The sequence below is a fragment of the Ursus maritimus genome, unplaced genomic scaffold (assembly GCF_017311325.1).
Source record: "Ursus maritimus isolate PB19 unplaced genomic scaffold, ASM1731132v1 scaffold_17, whole genome shotgun sequence".
NCBI classification, from domain to species: Eukaryota; Metazoa; Chordata; class Mammalia; order Carnivora; family Ursidae; genus Ursus; species Ursus maritimus.
In genome coordinates this window covers 1,264,376-1,287,446 of record NW_024424119.1, presented here as the reverse complement: position 1 = coordinate 1,287,446, position 23,071 = coordinate 1,264,376, and the positions used below count along the sequence as shown (strand labels likewise).

At 36.6% G+C, this 23,071-nt stretch overlaps 1 protein-coding gene across 7 annotated transcripts in view; it reads right to left on the bottom strand.

Moving 5' to 3' along the window:
- The window catches only part of KDM4C (lysine demethylase 4C), a 430,083-nt gene that overhangs the window by 114,942 nt on the left and 292,070 nt on the right, over positions 1-23,071 (bottom strand). For 4 of the 7 annotated variants that reach the window (XM_040631435.1, XM_040631434.1, XM_040631436.1 and 1 more), the window contains 2 exons: positions 10,019-10,074; positions 7,719-7,827 (listed from right to left, as the gene is read on the bottom strand). In XM_040631435.1, coding sequence (XP_040487369.1) covers positions 7,719-7,827; positions 10,019-10,074 — 165 coding nt within the window. Of the gene's footprint in view, positions 1-7,718; positions 7,828-10,018; positions 10,075-23,071 lie in introns of those variants that run through there. The other 3 variants (XR_005835179.1, XR_005835180.1, XM_040631438.1) reach the window with 1 other exon arrangement.

Here is a 23,071-nt window from a genome sequence, read left to right as displayed (position 1 = left end):
TCTGAGGCTTTCTCTCCTCAAGACTCTTCTCTCCCTCTTCATACTTCATGTTCCAGCTCTACTGAAATTTCATTTCCTAGACTTCACAATTTCCTCCCACTTCCAGGCTACTAAACATATTGACCCCTCCTCCAGCTAGCTCTTCTCATCTTCAGGTCTCACATGAAGCATTATTAGGCATTGCTTCTTCTAGGAAGTTTTTCTCCACCTCTGTGTTACCAACCCTAATACCTCAAATCTAGTAAGGTCCTCCACTGCGTTCCAGATTTTTACTGCACTAGATCTTTACATACTGCTTTGCAATTGCTTGCCTAATGTTCAATAACTTCCATTATTCTGTAATACCTATTAAAATAGAAATGAAATAAAATCTATCACCAAACCACACAGCCAACCCTAAACAAATATTTATTGAACAAATGAATGAATAAATATATGAAAGAGCACCAGGAACCTACTCCGCCTGGAGTAGAAATATTTATCTGCTCTGTTCCTGATTGGTCAAAAGGCAGCTCACAGAGACCTATGAATCATTAGCCATAAGCAATGACCTACTTTAAAGACAACTGTATTCCAGGCCCTTCACTTTCTTACCTCATCCTCACAACCACCCCAGTTTATAGATGAGGTTAAGAGAGAGTAGTCTGCATGGTAAGCTTGCCTAAGTGGAGGACACTGGACTCAGTCTTAATCTCAATGTAACAGAGACTTAGAATTACATGATCCAAACAGTAATACAGATGAATGCTAAGACGCTTTCATATTTAAATCAATAGGTCCAAACTGTGGCTGGCTTAAACTGTGCTGATACCTGTATATATGAGCTCATGTTAGAAAATGACATCATTAAATTGAGAAAGCACACCTAAAATATATCACCACAGTCATATGTTAAATAACTTATTTTTGTGGATTTTTAAGAATGCCCTTTTGAGGGAATAAACAACCTAATTAATACTAAAATATTAAAAGAACAACAGATAAAAATGAATCCACTGTCTTACCATAATGACTATACCTTTCAAAAACTATAATCTCTCTGCTATCATTCACTACTGACCAAGCAAAACCCTATAGATTGTTTAGAGCCATCTAGCAGCTGCCTCAGTATGGCATGTGTTCGTTGGAACTGGCCCAATGTTGGAGTGAAGGGGGTGATCCCATCTCTGGAACCCCAACCCCAGCTCACTAATTCAATTCAAAGATCTGTCAGTAATCACTACTCACACAGACAAAATCAGGGGGAAAAAATGAACCATTCAGCAACGCAAGCTAAAAAATAAGATTACTCTCCTACAATATTCTTGAATCATGGATTATATGAAATTCTACTTATCTAATAATGTTTAAAATTAGTCCCCAGGAAAAATGAGTTCAAAACTAAAAATTTAAAGATTCCAATCAATTTTCTTTTGCCTCAGGGTTTTCTCTCAGCAGATAAAGAAAATCCATAGTAACAAGATAACATTTCATGCATTTACACGTTTTCTCCTATAGATGTCTACAGCCTTCAGAAAGTATATTATCTGTAGTCATGCCTATCTGACATTTTCCATTTTACTCAAAAGATTTTATGGTTTGGTATTACAGCAATATACAAATTTGACAACTTGCAATAGGATCTAGTCCCTGTAGCAAATCATTCTGACAGTTAAGTACTATACAGCTACTAATATACATGTTTTTACACTAAACTTATTTAAAAATCTTACAAAGTTGAGGATACAATGTATGTTGAAATTCTGAAGAATGGTCTTAATGACATTATAGATTTCATACTGAATTTATTAAATAATAGGACCCTACACACTACACAATTATTTCATCTGTAGTATAACTTATTCCTCCTTCAGTGGTTCACTTTATTAAGAGCAAATTTTTCCTCAGCTGCATTTAAACAATAAAGTCAGTCATCATGGTCAATGTTTAGTATTTTCTTAGAATTCCTCTTTGTCTTTAAACATAACTGAAAATGTGAATAAAACAGTACACGTGTTAATGTGGGACCTAATGACGTTTTTTGATTGCCTTTACAATGCTACTTTTCTCTTTTAAAGTGATGAAAGATAATCAATAATGTCTTTACATTTCCCAAAATGCATTAACACAGGCTCTGTCAAATACACCTGTGATTCCTCTAGAAAGAAAGTGAAGCTGATCTCTAACGTTGCTGTAACATTAACTAAATAGGGCTGAGGGTGACAGCACATGAGGCAGACCCCATCCCTCTCTCTCAGTAATTCTATTTTTAGTATTCAATACATCTGATAACATAAGCCAGTTAGCAAGAGAACAAGTGCTTTTTTCTAAGAAATAGAAAGCCTGGATGTATTTTTTTTTCCCCTTCATTCAACTTTTCAGCTGGAATACCACAGTGAAACCACTCTATTTTCAGAATTGATGTACCTTTCAAAACTATAATCTCTGGCTTTCAAGTTCACTATTATTTGCCTTCAGGTACAAATTTTAAAGTGTATAGAGGCTTCTAGGCAGAATAGTTGGTCTCGGCCAGATACTGAAAGGCTTGTAGCTCAGTCATCACTGCATTGTAAATTCTTTTTCAAAATAATGTTCTTCACTCAGAGAACACTTGTGCCTGTGTGCTTGGTTCACTCGTCAAATACACATCGGAGGTCACTGAAGGCCTGGGGGCAACTTCAGCTATTCCAAAATTCATTTCTCCCTCTATTTGGTTGCAAAAATAGGATTTCAAATGTAAAAATCTTAGGACTCTCCACAGACAAAGAAACCAAAGGCACTGTGCTATGCCACTGTAAGGATGGATGTGTGGTCAACAAACAACCACGGTTTTGATGCAATGACAGCAATCAAGATAAACATCATTTGCTTTGATACATGCAATTTAAAATTTAAATAGTCTTACAGCATTTCTATTTGAGAACTTCCTCTTCAAATAGGAAAACAATTTTACACTAATGACTGCATCGAAGGTCTGCTACAATTTTCCAAGATTTTTAAGAATCCACAAACCTGCCTTGCTGTTTTATTCATATCAATTCCACAGATATTTAGTTAACTTAATCTTCAAGAAGGGATCGACGTATGTAATACACATTCATGGTAAGTAGTAACAAATACCAGAACTTCATGCTGTTTTACTCCTTTTGTTGGGTTCTTAAAATGTTCTTCCCTTAAATTTTATAATCGAATTTAAAGATTTTTTTTGGTGATCTGCTTCCAAAAGATAACACTGATACTGAAGATTATTTCAGCAGACAATACTGCTGTCTTCTGTGTGATTCTACTATAAAAAGAATATATTGTTTGTCCTCTCTAAATTTCTGTCCTTAACTCTTCTTCCTGATAATTTTTACCTATATTTTTTCCATCGTGAAAAAAAAAAGACATTCTAACTTCATGTGTGTTTTATCTCTATTTCCTTTTCTTGTATTCTCATCTTTGCACAATTTTGCTCCTCTTCCAGAGATTCAATTATGACTGCGGCTAACCAATCATATTAGTAGAGAAAACAAGAGGGAAGGAATTAAGAAAAGGAAATGATTGCATAAATTCTAAAATCTGTATGACGTGGAGTTAGTTGTTTCCTTTTTTGTCTTCAGGCATACCCATCACCTGTGACTTCAAACAAACCCCTCGCCTGGCTATCTCTGAGCCCACTGATCAAGTGGGGGATAGGAATGTCTTCAGCATCCTCCTCATCCTTTGTCCTACCAGGCACCAATGCTCGGATGTTCACTGGAGAGTGGAGAAGGTACTGGAAAATTTTGTTCGGCTTTTAAAAAAATTATCAACCACACAGTCTAGTGTCATCATTGTTGACCATTTAATTATCTAATGAGCAGAGACCACACCTGTGATTTTACTGAACAAGGTGGCTGGATGAGATAAAGGTTCTTCATAAAAGCACACACCATTTTAGGATCAACATAATCCACTGATGAGCACTGAAACAGTTGTTTTCCACTTGCTGCCTCTTTTTAGAAAATGGTCATTACAAATAAGAGGGAAAATCTACTAAAGTAAACAAATCTTATATCCTTTACAAAAAAAATCTTCCTACACAAATAATTGTACAGAGAGGTACTTCAAAAGCTGCAAGTTGAACCAATGAATAAATAAAAGGCTAACAATAGTATCACCAAAACATTCAAATACCTCTACACAAATTCCAGTATTCCATGTTCAAGAAAGACTAATAATAATGATCATTTTTTTAAATATACAGCTTTCATACGTCAGAAGGCATTTTAAACTTATGTTTGCCATCAGCTGTTCTTTAAGCTCTTGCAGTTACTAGCTGTTACTAGTGTTGCTTAGTACTTATACAGAAAAACACTAACTTGCCCCAAGGGAAAGCTGTTCTTTTCATAAAGCTAAATGAAAATTGAACTAAAAAATTGCCCTCTGGAATTCAGCACTTTGAATGCACAGCCGGTAGCACGTTCCCTTTCCTAGTGCCATCTCTCCATCTCTCTGCCTCGCTCTCAAACACACACACACACACACACACACACACACACCTCTACAAATGTGGGCAGGACTCTGAATAGGCACTTGTTAGGGAGGTGATTTAAGGACAATGGGATGAAAAATTGGTACAGCAGCACCACCTAGTGGGCATGGGGAGAGGCTCAAGAGTTCCCCTTGCTGCTTCATGGGTCAACGCTTGGTTTTTGGAGCACCTTATACAAACAAAGACTTGTGCATAAGTTTACCACCACAACTTTTAAAGAGGAAACCATAAAAAGGCAGATGCCATTGGTATCGTGTTATCAAACCCTCCAGCCACAATAATTTTTAGTCAAAAGCAGAAATAATAACAATTTGCTGCCTTTTATTCCATAGATATTTACTCAAAATTACTTTGTGTGTGCGCACGGGCACACATACACATCACCTGATTACTACTCAAGGTTGTTCGATTTTTATAAGAACAAGTAATGTTAAAATAATCAGGTTATATAATAATTATACAGTAGTAAATATACACATATGTTGCTGAATTTCATTACTTTATCGACAAATAAATTTAAACAATTCCCCCCCCCAAAATTCGCTAGGATTGTTAATAAAAACAATTAAGAATTTCTATTCTCTCAGTCTCCAACTTACTTCTTTCATCCAAGATATTCTGTCTGAAAATGATTAAAGTTAAAATTTCCTCTTTATGTGTACATCTTCCCTATGGGCCAGTGGGTAGGTTTTCAAATGGGAATGATAGTGCCTCCCAAAAGGTATCTGGCATTGTCTGTTTGGTGAGGGATGCCGCAATCTACAATGCACATGACATCACCCAGAACAAAAAAATTGTCTAAAAGGTCAACAGAGCCAAAGTTGAGAAAGCCTATCTAGACTGTAAAATGCTAAAAGACAGGAACGATGTCTTATTTGTAAATATACAGTAAGTACCTGGCAAGGTAAGGTAATAGTGGTTTGGTGAAATAAATTGATACTGACATCTAATGTTGGTCATGTACCAATAGATTAAACTTTAAAAGAATACTAATGTCAGGAAAGCATACCCTTGACTGTACATATAAGGCAGAGCATCCCATTCCCCGGAAGGGTGCATGCCATGCCACACAGAAGTGATCATGTGTAAATTTTGTTGTTCAAAGCCAGCCCATCTGAGACCGATCACTAAGTGAGAAAGACTGGTGAGACTGGTGCACAGACGCTATGCGATGGGAGATTCACCACAGTGATGGTGCCTTCTTGACAATTCTTGGTAAAAAAGTCATCTAGAATTTTGGTTGTTGCCCACTTTCAAAGTGTAACAGAATTTTTGAGTGATTTATTTCCCCAAAAAATGAAGTTTCTTCTTGTATTTTCCCACTTAACCACTGTGAGGATTTTGATAAGTACCACTTAATACCAAGAAACTCTCCATGCATATAAAACTATTAATCAGAAAATCTGATCTATAGCCTGCTAATTTCACCCAAATATGTCAATAAACAGCTCATTAGAAGTAGACTTCAGGTGATCTTAAATTCAGTCAAAACCTATGCTTTTCAAGGTATCAGTTGTTTGAGGATGTAAACATTCTGTAAAGAGCATGTGACATACACAGTCAAGGTGAGGCATAGCACTGAGAAGAAAACAGTAAGCTTTGCCGCTGTAGATGTCAGATTTCTAAGTACAACTTTCTGAACGGCATGGAAATGATCGCCTGTTGTGCTTCCGTGCTGTTCCCTTAAACCCCTCTGGGACTGGTGTAACAGTAAATCAGCATTCATGTACTAGTTAGCCAGGATATAAGTCCTTAAAGGAAAGCATCAGAGCATTAAACTGGTAACAGAAGTCATCTTTCAGGAAAGAGAACCAAAGATGATTGTTAAATGCAGTGCTGGAAATATTGGAAATACATACTACTTGTAAATTAGAAAAAAATTAAAATGTACGACATTTGTTAATATTTGTCATACTAAACATTAAATTCTTCAACATGTGATGAACTCAACATTTTTAAAATATCCTATCTCATAGACCTAATTCTTGCAAATGTTTTTTGTTTGTTTCTCATTGGTATGTGGTTTTTTTTAACTGGTGACCAAGATACAAGATTTCAAACTTTCCTATGAAGTCCAGGAGCTAAAGAACTTTTTACTCTCTTCTGAATTACTGTGAGCTTTAAAGGGTCATTTACATGACCCATTTCATTCACAAAATTTCCATTACCATATCCTGGGCATCCTGGTGCTACCACTCAAACCTGCCAATGACAATCATCAGGTCTGTAAAGTACCATGTATTTTCTAGCAATGTAAAATTCTTGATGCAGCTATAATGGAAAACAACAGTGTACGATTGCCCTTTTCTGAGAATGAAAGACTGTAGATTCTAAGTGCCTGTGACAGAGGTCCAGAGACAATATGCCCAGCTCCCTGATGGGAAAGACACTGGTAACAAGTTAATAGTTGGGTAGAAAGTTATTGCTACAGTGCCCAAAATATTCTATAGTGGAAAGACCTCAAGTTAAAAATAACAAGTTCTGAAGAAATTCTAGGGAATTAAGTCCACATGTAAAACACACTCCAGTATTTTAAAATCACGCAATGGAACATTAGAGAAAATTATCATTAAATATGAAATTTAAGGGCCTAAACTAATGCTTTCTTGGCTCACACTTTAACAGAACTTCAGTGTTGAGGACTGAAAGGCCTATCCTTGGAATGAAAAATATTCTTAACAAAGAGAACCAGTAGGAAGATTTTTATGAAAGTTTCTAAACCAGTCAGAAGATAATCAGCCAAAGAGTTTGGCAAATTAAATGACTTGTATCTATTTGTAAATGAAAAAAATCCCTTGGTAATAATAAAAGTTTTTCTATTTCTCTACAAATCTCTTAGTGAAGAGATGATGGAATCAGGTTAGGTGAATTTGCTAAGTCAAGACCAACCAAAGAGAGGCCAGAGAGAACAACTAAACAATTTAAGTATAGATAGATAATTCAAGTATATTACTAACAAACCATGGTTTGAAAATTCACACTAATCCAGAAAAAGGAGTATTCCTTTGCCTCATTTCAAACAGAACTGAGGAAGGTTATATCATACTTACAATAAAATATGAAAAGAATATGTACAGATAAGTAAACGTAGGCTAAAGGGAAAAAAGGGTAGAATAATGAAAGGAAGGTGAGAGAAAAATTATCTTGAGAATGTGATTTTAAAAGAAATAGAACTTCAAATTAACACTAATTCATGAGGTAAAAACGAGGCTTTGCCACTCACCAATTTTAACCTCTGTAAAGGTATTCTGCCTACGTCTATCTGTGTCCTCTCTGGGACATTAGTGAATCGAACTTCTGGGACCGCAACGGCACACATGACATGGGCCCACCTACAGGAAAGGAGACATGAAATATGAGAAAAAGTTCCCTAAACTTAGATACTGTATACTTCAGCTAGGCGGTGGCAATTCTCACAGAGAGTAAATACACAGACAAGAAAGAAAACCAAAAGCCTAAATCCGTCACAAACAGACTCTGAATTTTAAAACTCTTGGGTGTACCTGGATAGATTCTGTACCACACCTGCCCACCACTGCACCATGAAGAATGGGGTGAAGACCAAAGACTCAATCCTATCAATATACGGTATTTTTCTACACTGGCTCTGCAAAATACTGAAATGTAGGTTTGCTATTTCATTTGGTACTAAAATATAACAGGTGTTTAATATAATTAAGCTAATTAATATGTGGCAAAAGATTAGTTCAATTAATAAAAGGTATGAATTGGATATGGCATATAATCTTTTTACATAATATAAGTGTCACAAAAACTAGAATAGTAAAGTCTTCTAAAAGAATTAACACTGATTAAGTCTTTAAATTGTTGCTCATTGCAATCCTACTATAACCAAAAGAACCCAGAGATAAGGAGGAATGAAATTTAGTTGGTTCTCTCCTTTCCTACTTAAAGCCAAATACCTCCTTTCAAATTCTGAATTATCCCAGAAAAATGACATCCCCATTAACACTATTTAGTTTCTCATAAATGTCATGCCCCAAGTAAATATAAAGACTCTAAAGGTTTAAAGACATCTTGAAGGAATTATCATATCCATCAACCTATTTTTAAGTCAAAGAGCATGTCGCTCAAACAACATAAGACTCCATCCTGCCTTTAAAGACCACAGGAAGAGAGGACAAGTGTCAACCCCATCAGGGCATTCTTTCAAATCTAATGAATACTATAATCCTGTAGTAAACACTGTTCCTTTCTGTCCTAGACCAAGGGTAGGAAGAGAAGTTCTTACCACCTCTGTCTATACAGGAATCACCTAAAGTAGCTCATAGTCTGCATGACCTGTACAATATCCTGTCCTAGCAACACTTTTTGGTATAAGTGCCAATCACATTAACTGACACTAAAAGAGGAAGACCTAAAGTTAAGCAAAAATAAGTCTATTAGACTAAACTTTACCAACACAGGAATGATAAACGCCTTCACTCTTCCTTGTAAGCCATCTGAAACATGTGCACATGCACATAGTTATGTTAATTCGATCATTACATTATATACCATGGGTCCCAACTCCAATGGCCGCAGGGCCAGGCAGGAGGTAAGCAAATATATTGGTAAATCATGGTAATCTGGGGATCATCTGTCCCATTTAGGCCAGGTCCTCATCCCAACATGTTATTGACATAGAGAGACGCACAATTATTCTTCAAGTACAGATAAAAATATGGATTTTTGTACAAAATCTCTCAACTTTTTAAATTTGCATCAAATTTATAAAATGGTGTGTCAGTCAACTAAAACATATCTCGGGGCTGGATTTGGCCCTTTAATACCACCTCTGCCTCTATCATTTCTACATTTTCCTATTTCCAAAGGGATCTTTAATATGCTCTGGTCTCATTTTAAATACTAAAATTGGGTCATGAAAATAAAATTTATGCAAAAATATATTTCAACAACCACATTAAAAACCAGATTACTTTTCTTTTATGTTCATTTCTGACTCTCAAGATTCTCTTCATATTCTCCAACCGTCCCCTTTAGATCTTAAAATCAATGTTTTTCCTTCCTATGTTTCTATTTTAGTACATATACTTTCTTGTCAATTTGCTAGTTTTCAAAGTAAATTGTTTTGTTTTAATGTTATGACTATGATTGATTTTATTTATCTGAAGGTAACAGATTTCACTGTTTTCAGGCACACTGTTTTTATTAGACTAATAGGATTCATCACATTAAACACCAGGATTCCAGTGGCACCTACATGATATGGGCTGCCTTCACTTTAAAACTGCCATTAGTAAAAGTGGGGTTATTCTTCATGGGTGTCAAAGACACGGACAGAAGCAAGGCTTAGACCACCTTCAACCAGCAGAGGTGAACGTGCTGTCAGTAACAGTCTCTGAAGTCATGCACAGAATCCCAACCTCAGATCTGGACAACAAAAGCTTTGGAACAATGTGTCCAATAATGAGAGGTAAGACAGCAAACTGTCCACCCTGAGGTTCAACACTCTAGAGAGAAGGAAACAATAAAACTGAACACAATTAACACATTACTTACTTATTGTTCTTTGTTTCTTTAAGAGCACCCCCTCTCAAATTGCAAAGACAGCACTCCTAGGAGAAAAAAAAATACCACACAATTATGAGACTCATTTAACAGACATCATTACTATTTATCTAAATATTCCCATAAGTTCTAATTTTTTATTTTAAAATTAAAACCATCAGGAATTTCATGAAGGCCTATCTCTGAGCAGTTCAAGAAAGGAAAGGAAAAAGAAGGGAGGGAAAGTGAGAGTACACACAAAAATATTCTTGATACATATATTCTATAGGGAATCATTATTACCCTGGTATCGTGTTCACTTGCCATCTCTGGGGGAGAGCTGTGACACAGAGCACCAGGTAGCCTGGAGAGTATTTACTAGAATTCTAGAACAGAGAATACACATATGACTGAGTCTTCTTGTACTCTGGGAATCCATTTGTGTACACAGGATAACTACAAAATAGAGTATTGGCAGGCTTCATTCTGCAATAAGGATTAGCAGGAAACTCTTTTTGAAAGATACTCTTTTCATAAAAATATCATTTGGGTCTTTCTGTGGGTGGGCAAATGGTGTTGGAAAAACTGTACTGATAAACCCAGGCTATCCACCCCCAGAAAAAAGCACCATGAAATGTTTTCCTTTCTTCTCCCCAAATAAATTTATATTTGGGGCACTTTTATGTCTTAGATTGACACAGACTGTTTCACTCCAAGATGATTGACTCCCTTTACCACAAATACAGACTTTGTTTATATTTCTCACTACAGTCCTATGAAAAGTCCATGAGAAAACAGGACCAGAGAGTAATGCGATGCCTTTTGCTGACCTAGAATTTTTAAATTAAATACCTAAGTCATTTTATTTTATTTTCATCCTCAAGCATTAATAGATGTCCTCCCAATTTATTGCATTAATAAATTTTTTAAAATAACTATAGGTTATTTGGGGGTTTTTCCCTCACCAAGCTATATACATAAAATTTCTTTATCGGTTCTCCAAGGTGACTTTCTTTAACTGAAGTTTTGCCTAACTTTAGGGAGAATCCCTTTAACTTATCTATTATTAATAATGGAGTGTCAAAAACTCTATAGCTTTAATTTTTCGGAGGAGAGCAACACCAAAACAACAGAGGAGAATCAATATGCCTGTGTAACTCCTAACAGGCACACAAAAAGCAAACAACCAGAAATGTTCAATGGTTTTATGTGTCTGGAAACTCTCTGCACATCTATTTGAAATTTCCTGGGTTGTTATTAAAAGTTAGAGTAGCAAAAGCTGCCCTGTATATGTATATAGATCTGAATCCATTAAAAACAGCTCGAGGAGATAACTCGATGGCTTTTCTCTATAACAGCCAGATTCTAGAGGCCCTTCCATAATAGTTTTGATGAAGCACACAATGGAAGTAAAAATTCAGCCCAAACATTAAAAATGAGAAATTCAGTATTTCAAGTTATTCAATAATATCCAAATTATTCAAGAACAATTTACTTATAAAACATTACCGATTTTAAGTATTTTCCCAGTAATTTAGCACACTTTCCACAGAGAGATAGCTGAAAATAAAACATGAGGTAAAATATTTTCATTGCTGTCAGTATCAAAGTGAGAATGCAGCAAAGGAGAGCTGCGGATGGTGAGGAGCTCAGACTCTAAGAGCTTTAGATGCCTGATTAATGGAACTAGTACTGAGAAGAAGCCTAAAGGCACAAGCTAGCAGAGTTAAATACAGCAAAGCAGCATGGAAGGTGCTTGAAAGCACCTGCAGAGGATCATTAAAAGGTACACGTGTTGCGGACACCACAACGGGAGGGAGCGGTCCTCTCAAATAGAATACACAGACTCAAGTTTTAAGTGAGGCTGAGAAGACTCCACTTGCCACAATATGAAACTGCTTTTTTCTGGGATTACCAGTGACCTCCATGTCACAAAATCTAATGGATAATTCCAAGTCTTTGGTTCACCTGACCTGTAAGTGGCATTCAACATTGCTGATCATGCCTGACGGCTTCTACCTGTGGCTCCTATGATCTGTCATGCCTCTTCACTGTCCTTCTCCACCTCTTTTTGATCCTCCACTTCCTTTCACAGGCATCTCTTTCACACTCCTTGAACACTGTAGTTTTTATACGAGGCTCCATTCGCTTCTCTATCCACACCTGCTTGCTGGGCATCTGATCCACTTCCCTGACTCTCCAAAGGCCGGGGAGTGATTCAAACATTAATTTCCTGATATGTTTGACTGACACTCAACAGACATCTCAAACACACATGCAAAAATGAACTCATGTCTCCTTCTCAAGCTTGTACTTCCCCACTGTTTCCTATCAGGGGCATTAATCATCCTTTTCTAGCTCATGCTGGAAGACATCATTTCCCTCTCATACTAGAGCGGATTGATTGAGTTCTGTCAATCCCATGTCCAAATCTGCCCTCTTCTCTCCATTATCACTGCTGCCACATTAGTTGATACCCCTGGCATCCTTCAGCAGACCTTAACTACTGCAATTAGCCACCCCAGGTCAACCTAGAACCCACCCAAACGGGTTTTAATGCTTCTCAGTACTTAACATGGTCCCAAAAGGCCAGGATCATGAGGCCTGGACCTTGCCCAGACTCAAATTGTACTACTCTCCATGCACTGACACCCTGTGCCCCCAGACACATCAGACACACCCTACACCATTCCTTTTCACACTGAACACATTCTTGACATCTCAGCCTAAATGTTGACTCCTCAGAGAAGGCTTTCCTAATCCCCTGGCCCAGTTACTTCTCACTCATTACTCTTCTTAACCATTTGTTGAATTCTTTTTGCTGAATGAATAAACTGTAAGCTCGATGACTGCTATGGAAATATTTGTCAGGTTACTCTTTCTCTATTATGATACCCAATAGAGAATACATCCTCCAGATGAATTTGTTACATAAATGAGAAAAGGACAAAATATGGCAAAGTGAAAATCTTGAAAATTACCAAAGGATTAAAAAATTGCAAAGATCATTTTCACATACTGGGACACTAAGAAAAGGAAGTTGCCGGCTCTGGTGACTTAACATGGAGTTAAGAAACAATGAGTTGACATGGGGGAATTTTTGCCATGATTTACTTGAAAAATCATACTTCTTAGTAAAAGTCAAAAATATTCATGGCCAAGTAGTTATTTACATGATTTCATATACATATGATGTCATATATATCATGGTTTCTGTTCAATTCACTCAATTTAAAAAAATAAGTAGGAAAGAAAAAAGTCATGTCCAGTTATGTCACTGTTTTGAGTCACCATCCCTCATATGGTGCAAACTAGTTGATCTGTCACAAACATAAACATGTCAACTTCTTGATTCATTCATTTGTAAATGAACTTGCACTAAATGCCTATGTTATTAACCCAATAAAAGGCAATATCCTATAGGACACTTTTTAAACATTTCTTTTCTTTCTTAAATAGTACCTTATTGTTAGGCAACAAAATTGATAATTCTAAAATTTAAAAGGTTAATCCCTACCTGAAAAGGAGCCCAAGTTTTCTTAAGAATCCATACAATGCCTGATACACATAAAGGTTGATATCTACCAAATACACTAATTGTATTAGTATTGCTTGTATTCTAATTCAGTGAAAGAACTGAATGAGAATATAGGGAGTGATTAGAGTCCCTTCAGGACACTGATTTATTAAACTGGTTATCAATAATAAATATTTTCTGTTAGAAGAATAAAAGCTTTATTGAAGGCCTATTTCATTCTAGATACCCTGCCAGAAACATCATATACTTTACCTTCTTTCCCTCACATGAACTTATTAGGTAATATATATCCCAGTTACTTTTGAGGAAACTAAGATTCAAGAGATTAGGTAATTTGTCTAAAATCATCCAATCCAGGAGCCATCAAGCTTCATCTGTAAATGGCCAGATATTTACTAATTTAGGCTTTGCACTACACAGTTGGGGCAACTAAACTCTGACACTGCAGGACAACATGTAAACAAAGGGGTGTAGCTGTATTCCTATAACTATGTTATTTACAAAAACAGGTGCTGAGCAGGATTTGGCCCACAGGCTATAATTTTCCAACCCCTAACCCTCCAGCAAAAGGAGTAATTGGGGTTCAAGTTCAGGTCTCCCAGAGCACAAGTCCATGCTCCTTTTCTCCAGCATCCTCTGGCTCTAAGTACAAAGCAAGGCATAAGATTTCAAAGTAGAATGCCCAAAGAAACAGGAAAGTGTGCCTGCCCTGGGAGGCTCACAGTTCAGGAGGGGAGAAGACCTACGTGTACTTAACCATACCATGAAGAAGATAATGATAAAAGGAATAACCAAGTCCCTGTTTCCTCATTTCTATAAATGACTAAAAATTCATTTTTTAACTAATCCCCTCAAAAGAACCCATATCATTAAAAAAATGTGTTACAAGCAGCATGTATTATATAACAATTTGTATTCCCGTTTGTTTCATTCACCCAGCTAATAAAACTTCTCACTGGTATGAGATCATTAAATTTACCTCCACTTCTTCTTTCAAAGAATGATACCATTTTAGGCAAAAGCAACGTTTCAGTTAGTCTGTGCAGTCTAACCTCAGGCTACATGAGTCCAATTTAACTGACAGGAACAACAGTAACACTAGAGAACCAGGCTTTATCCTGATATTCAATGAACTACAGATGGTCAGGGTTCAAAATCATAGTTCTGCCATTTACTAATGGCATGACCTTGCTTCAGATATGTTACCTGTAAAAAGAGGGGAAATACTACTTCCCTAAATGAGTTAATAAATGTAAAGCATTCCATAAACACAATATAAGAAGAACAGTGGTTAGATATGTGAAAAGTTAATTGTGGTTCTAGACAACTTATACATAACATTGCCAGTGAAGGATCCGGGTGTGGTGGTTTAGCAGAGACAAAATAGAGATCTGTCAATAATTCTCTTGAGGTGTAAAAAGAAGTAGACCTGGAGAGAAAAGAAAACTCTCCGGGAACCCCAAATCCAGGCAGCTAGACTCTAAAGCAAGGACAGATCTTCTATAGTTCTAAAAGCTGCCACCTCAGCTGTGAAAAGCAGACAGATGCTAGAGGTTCCGTAGTGCTCAGAAAACAGACACTGCTGAAGAAAAAATCCTGATCCTATCCTCAAAACATCTGAAACCAGAGTGGATTGAGTCAAACTAAAGCTGCAACAAAGCCCAAACCTGCTCAACTATAAATTAGACTGACCTCACTCCTACTCTAGAAACCTGACAAAGGGTCATGCCCTTTCTGAAAATAAGATTAACTTCATTTGCGGGGCGCCTGGGTGGCACAGCGGTTAAGCGTCTGCCTTCAACTCAGGGTGTGATCCTGGCGTTATGGGATCGAGCCCCACATCAGGCTCTTCCGCTATGAGCCTGCTTCTTCCTCTCCCACTCCCCCTGCTTGTGTTCCCTCTCTCGCTGGCTGTCTCTATCTCTGTCGAATGAATAAATAAATAAAATCTTTAAAAAAAAAAAAAGATTAACTTCATTTGCTACAAGACAAAATATCCAGCACACAATAAAAAAAAAAAAAAGCACAAGGTACACTAAAAAAAAAACAACCTAAAAATATGATTTATGATTAAGAAAGTTAAGAATCAATAAAATCAGAGACCAAAATGAAAAAGATGCTGGGATGATCAGATGGAGAGTTTAAAATTGCTATGTTCAAAATGCTAAAGGAGTTAATGAAAATGATAACATATGTAAAGAGATAGCAATATTTTAACAAAGTCATGGAAATTATTTAAAAAACAAATGTAAATGGTAGAAATGAAAAAAATGTGACATTGATAATGTTGAATTCAATATATTTCAAAGCAGACTGGAATTGAGAGGGTAAAACTTCAATGACTTTAAAGACATGAATAGAAAATAGAAGGAATGAAAGCAGTTATGAAAATGAAGGGAGATCTAAGGGAAAAAAACTTGTTCAATTTCTGTATAATTGGAGTCTGAAAAGGAGAGGAAAGAGAGTGGATGAGAACGAATATTGGAAGAGAAAATCACAGAAAACTTTCCAAAAGCAGTGAAAAACAAAGCAAAACAAAACTGTCAACCCAGGGTGCCTGGGCAGCTCAGTCGGTTAAGGATCCAACTCTTAAAAGCAGAGAAAGAAAAACACATTCAGTAAACAACTGTATGAATTTCATCTGATATCTAACCAGAAACAAGTGGCAATGGAAGAATATCTACCAAAATACTGAAAGAAAAAGGCTGGCAACTTGGAATTCATTTCCAAGAAAAATATCCTTTGAAAATGAAGATGAAATAAAAACAATCTCATAGAGATAAAAAATCTAAAAGAGTAAGGGAAAATGATAGCAGCCTGAACCATGGATTAGCACAAAAGAATGAACAACACCAAAAAAGAATAAATACATGGGTAAATATAAAACAAATTTTTTATATCTTCAAAACACATACATACAAAGAGAGAATGAGAGCAAGAGACAAAGAGACTGTAAGTTTCCTAAAAAGGCTTGACTGTTTCAAACAAAAATTACAATACTGTAGAGTATAATGTATGTAATGGTAAATGTTAAACCATAAATGAAAGAGGTTTAATGAAATCATACTGTTATAAGGTTCTTACATTGTCCATAAAGTAGGATGATATTGCTGGAAGGTGGGTCCACCACCTATCACAAAGACCTCAAGAAATTCCCAAGTATTAAGTTCTAAGGAATATAAGCTCACGATCAAAACTCAAAAAAACATGCAAGAAAATATGATTCCATGAGCAGAAGAAACATAATGTAAAATTAGATACACAATTAATATTTTAGGTACAAGATGTAAAATAAGCCCTTTAATATGTTTTAAAATTAAATGTGGGTATTAGAAATATAAGTAATAGAGTATAAACAAATAATAAATGAGATTTTTAAGAACAATATAAAAATTCTACAACCAAAAAAAAAAAGGAAATAGAAAACTTAAAGAATATGTTAAATAAATCACTATTAACTGAAGAGAGAATTAGAAAAAAAGAAAGAGGGGTTCCTGGGTGGCTTAGTCGGTTAAGCATTGGCCTTCGGCTCAGGTCACAATCCCAGGGTCCTGGAATCAAGCCCCACATGGGGTTCCTTGCTCAGCGGGGAACCTTCGTCTTTCTCTCTCTGCCTCTGCCACCGCCACCCCCCCCCCACCGCCCCGCTTGTGCTCTCTTGCTCACTCTCTCCCACTCTCAAATAAATAAAATCTTTAAAGAAGAAAGAGCTAAATAACCAAATATCAATACCATAAACTATTCAATAATGTATTCAACTGAACACTGTAATGTGTATGACAGAGCCAGAGAGAATGTGTCTCTGAATCATAAAAATAAATTGCAATTGATTTATAGATCTAAACTCAAAAACAACACAGAACTATAAAAGTATTAAAATAAATTTTAGGCAAATATATTAATGAATTTAGAATAAATATGACTTCTTAATATAACACTTAAAAGATAAAAGGCATATTGGAAGGACTAATAAATTTTTATTATATCAACATTTTAACATTCTGAAGGATAAAATACTACATAAATTAACATAAGACAAGAAAGTATTTCCAATATAAAACAAAGACTGCTATCCAGAAAGTATTATTTTATTTTATTTTTTTATAATAATTTTTTATTATATTATGTTAGTCACCATTCAGTACATCCCTAGTTTTTGATGTAAAGTTCCATGATTCATTACTTGCATATAACACACAGTGCACCATGCAATACGTGCCCTCCTTAATACAGAAAGTATCATTTTAAACCCACACTTTTGAAAAATAGGCAAAAGATTGATTCAAAGACTCTTCATTGTCAATAAATGCATGAAAGATATGCAACTTCAAGAATAAAGGGTGAAAAATGAAATAATGAGATATAGCTTTCAGATTATTAAATAAAAAAACATATGGTCTTGGGGTATATGAAATGTTATGGTGACTCTGGAGAGGAATTTGGCATTATCAATCAAAATTTTAAATGCACATGAAGTATGACTTAGCAATTCAATTTCTTAGAATCTATCTTAGATAATTTATATTTGTACCGAAGAAGAATGTACAATCATCTCATTTCTGTTTATAACAGAGAAAACAGTTACCTCTGGGAGGAACAAGAATTACCTGTTGCTTAGATTTTATTTGTAATGTCTGGATTTTTTAGTAGAATAGAGTCAAGATTGAAATTTAAAATAGCAATGAAAAAGCTCTAGTAAATCCATAAATACTGAGTTAGGAAGCATTACACATTGTATTACTAAGTGAAAACACTACAGCCTGTTAAACTGTGACACCATTTGGGTCCCCCAGGAACAGCGAGCCATTACATTTGTGCATGTATAGGAAAGATCTGCAAGGATAACTGACTAAATAGTATCAGTAGTTTTCTGTAAAAGAGAGTTGAGAATTCAAGAGTGTTCGGAATGGGGGACTGTCTTTACAATGTTTAGTACTCTTATATTAAAAAAAGAAAACCCACAGACAGACAAGGAAATTGAACCTTTTTCTATTAAATATGTGTAATTTAAAATGAATGTAACCGTGGAGGTTTAGCCTATTTTCTTTACTTAAAGAAAATTTTAAATGAGCACTATGATTTCTTCTAGAGTCTCTCAGTGTATCAAACCCCTTTCTAATCTAACCTCTGGAGACACCCAAAGAGAACAAAATAAATAAATAAAATTCAACAGTCAGGGCTCATTGCCAGCCTTGTTTTATCTCATGTTTAATGAGCATGGCTTTTCCAAGAACAATAACACCCAGCATAAAATGACTCACTATTACAAAGATTTAGATATGTTGCTAGTGAACCAATGTCTCCTAAAACAAACAAACAAATACAAAAATGCCTGTCACAACACGATGATTCTGTTAGACAGCTCTTATTCCTGCCTCCCAAGTACAGCATTAAAGGAGCCATTCTGTTGTACTTACCCACCCTCCCAGGGCAGCTAAAAGCTGAATGAAAAAAGTATAAATTAAATCATATATTGAACATTGTAACTTTCCTGCTTAGGTCCCTTTCCCTCACCTAATACCATTCACAAACTTCCCTTCTAGCATTACCCAGTATTTTTAAATTCTGGTTTCATAAAAAATCACCACTGCAATGAAGAGCAAGTATACCAATTTAGAACGTGGAATGATTTCTTTATGGCTTAGTTATTAAACCATGAAAAAGAGTGTTTATAATCAAAGTGCTGACACAACATTAACAACAACGGTGAGAAGGACATTGTTATAATACAGCTATTGCAGTTGTTCATTATTTGTGCTGGAGGGAAATCATGTTCCAATGGCTCTTCTATAAAACATCAGTTAAAGAAATGCCAATACCAACATTCTCAAGCTGCCTCATAAGAAGCTCTCATTTCAGCTGACATATCCGTAAGTGCCACTAAAGCCAATTTTCAGTGCTATAGAAAAATTATGAAATTGAAGTACCTCCCCACACCCTTATTTATCTGACATGTTCATAACAGAAAGGCAAAACCATAAAATAGGGCTGTCTGAGCTGGGAAAACAAAGAGTAATTAATCACATTAACAGAAAGCTAGCTTACAAAGTGCTGATCAACACAACATGGAAGAACCATTTCTGGAGATGTGGCTCATTTATCAGGGCTGAGGAGAGAACAGGATCTCACAGAAGGACAGGACTGGCACGAATTCTGAGTGATTAGGAAACTGAATGACAGGTTTCCTGCAGTCTTCTTTTGAATGGAAATTCCACAGGCTCCAGTGAATTTCATACTAGTAAGTGAATTCTCCAATTTAAATGCCCACATCGATTTTGTAATGTAAGTGAAAACACACATTCACTCAACAAATATTCATTAATCCTCATGTTCCAGGCACTGGGCAACTGCAGTGAGTGACAAAGAGCCAGCCCTCAATGAAGTTACCTTCTGCTGGGACAGCAGATAAACTAAACCTGTAGATTATTTAGATGGTAGAGGAAGTCAAGTGCTATGGGAGTGGGCCATAGAATAATCTAGGGAAGGTGATGCCAGCAGATTCTGGCCTTTTCTAATAGGAAAGGTGATCAGAAATTTAAGAGGAGGAATAACTGATAAGGTTTCATAGGCCATGAAAAAGGGCAACAACTTTATTCTGACTGAGACAGCAAGGCACTGTAAGGTTTGAACACAGCAAGAACATAATCTGACCTACATTTTAACTGGATGATTCCAATGGCTGTGTTGACAACAGATGATAAAGGTTCAAGAGCAGAAGTAAAAAATGCTAAGCGAAATAAGTCAGTTGGAGAAAGATAAATACCATATGATTTCACTCATATGTAGAATTTAAGAAACAAAACAAATGAACAAAGGAATAAATAAGAGAGACAAGCCAAAAAAACAGACTCTTAACTATAGAGAACAACTTGATGGTTACCAAAGGGGAGGTGGATGGGGGGTGGGTGACTAGGTGATGGGGATTAAGGAGTGCACTTATCATTATGAGCACTGAGTAATGTGTAGAATTGTTGAATCACTATATCATACACCTGAAACAAATAGAAAACTATATCTTAACTATACTGGAATTGAAATAAAAAACTTTTTAAAAAAGGTAGAAACAAAAAGAGACAGTAGGTTATTGCCAGAATCCAGGAAAGAGGTAATGAGTAGATTAGTCTGGGTAATATGAGCAGAGGCAATTACGAAGTGGACAGAATTCCAGATTCATTTAAAAAGTAGCCAAGATAGAATTTACTGTTAAATGTGGGTATGAGAAGAAGAAAAGCACCAAATCTAACCCTAGGGTTTTTGGCTTCAGCAGCTAGAGGGCCTAGAAATAGGACACCTGTAGGAGAAGATCTGGAATTCAGTCTGGGACAGGGTGAACTTGAGCTATCTATCAGGCATGTGAAAGGAGACACTGCTCAGGAAGTTGGCCATAGTGCTTCGCCCCCTAGGGGACAAGCTGAGCTAGACACTGATACATACGGGCCATCAATGACTAGTTGCTGTTTAAAAGCATCAAAGCTTTGACATGGATGAGATTACCAAATGGGCTAGTGGAGAGAACAGGCCCAGGTTTAAGTTCTGGGGAGTGAACAGAAGTGGCTAGTAAAGAAAGAGGAAAAGCAGGAGTATGTAGGGTCCTGGGAGCCAAGAGAAAACAATGCTTCAAACAAGAGATAGTGGTCAACTGACAGAGGAACAGAAATGTCTACAAAAACATGGGCAAAGCCTATGACTAGAGTAAGTTTAAGAGAGAAGTGGGGGGGGGGGAGAAGTGGGGGAGAAGAACTGGAGAGAATAAATACATGAACGAACAAAGACAAGTCTTTTAAGGAGTGTTACTATACATAGAGTCATGGAGAAATAGGGTGGAGCTGGTGAGGAAGAAGGATCAAGAAATAGCAGCTTGTTTGGATGATAATCAGAATCACCTAGAGAGGCAAACCTGCTGGTATGGGAAAGAAAGGGATGAATTATTGGAACTATGATCCTGTGTATAATAAGAGAGGGGGTGGCCATAGGTAGGTGCAGGGATATTGTGGATATGATGCAGGTGTAAACTTGCAGATCTCCACTGATGGCTTCCTGTTCCTCGGTGAGATATAAAGTAAATTCACAAAGTGAGAGTAAGGGTGGGGGAGAAGAAGGGAAGCTTCAGGTGACAGAAGTATGAAACAGTCAACCTGGACAGTGTAGAGGGAATGCATGATGGGAATGCAGCACGAATTACTGGCATTGCTGAGGACACATCAACAGTTACAAGCTGAAAGCAAAAGCAAGCTGCATAGTGGGTGGTTCTCCACAGCCATATAAAGCTACAGGGGTGCAGGTGCAGAGCAGATAGATAATAGCATTTACCAGGGTTGAGTTGTACCTTGGGAGAATAATAAAGTAAGCAAGTGGAAGGAGAGCCGAAAAGGAAACGTACCAGCTAAAAACAGAAGTAAGGGCAAGAGGGAGGGAGACACTACAAAGCTGGAGCATTACTGGGAGTCCTAGTGGGGTAAAGGATTGCTGGATTCCAGGAACTAGAGAGTGTGAGCTAGTGAGACAGAAGAAAGCAGTCTGAGAAAGATGCTTCATGCCTCAGACTGGGCGAGGACACGGGAAATGCAACATACCTAGTGGAATGGCAGTTAAGAGTGAAAACACATGAAAGACCCTTTCAAAACGCTTTCTACTGAATACTGTATTAATTCTTTATTATTGCAATAACAAATAACCTCAAACTGAATCACTTAGAATAACACAAATTTATACAGTTCAGTAGGTCAGAAGCCCAAAAATGGGTCTCACTGGGCTAAAATCAAGGTGTCAGCAGAGTCATTCATTTCTGGAGGCTCTTGGGTAGAAGTATTTCTTTGCCCTCTCCAGCTTTAAGTGGTGGCCCGCATGCCCTGGCTCATGGCCCTCCTCCAACTGCAAAGCCTGCAACAGCAAGATCTTCTCACTTCACCTCATTCTGACCTTCTCTTCTGTTACCCTTTTCCACAGTTAAGGACCCCTGTGTCTGCATTGGGTAAACCCAGATATCATAAGGTCAGCTGATTAGCGACCTTAATTCCACACTCATAGGTTCCAGGGATTAGAACATGGACATCTTGGGGGGTGGGTGCACTTACTACAATGTAACTATTTAAATGTCATCATACAACCACTTGTATAAATGGAATATAACATAAGAATATAAAGTCATACATACTCTGTTTCAAATTCAATTTTTCCCTGGATTTATCTTCCTAATAGAATTGCTTACACCAATATAAAAATTAATTTGAGGTTTGCAGAGCACCTATCTGATAGCAAGCCAAGCACATGATCAGTGGTAAGAAGCATCTCTATAATTTAAGACTGGTCAGAGATCATTTACATGAAACTCAATGCATTTACATCATCATATTTCCAGGAACCTGAGCAAAGTATTTCAAGTTGAACATATATCTTACTTTGTTAAAATTGTACAACATTTGGCTTTCAAATAAAAACCCAGCTGGTTTATTCTTTCCTCCCAGCATGACCTTCTGTAACAAATAGCAAAGTACTTGACTTCTTCATCCTGCCACTGGACTAATTTT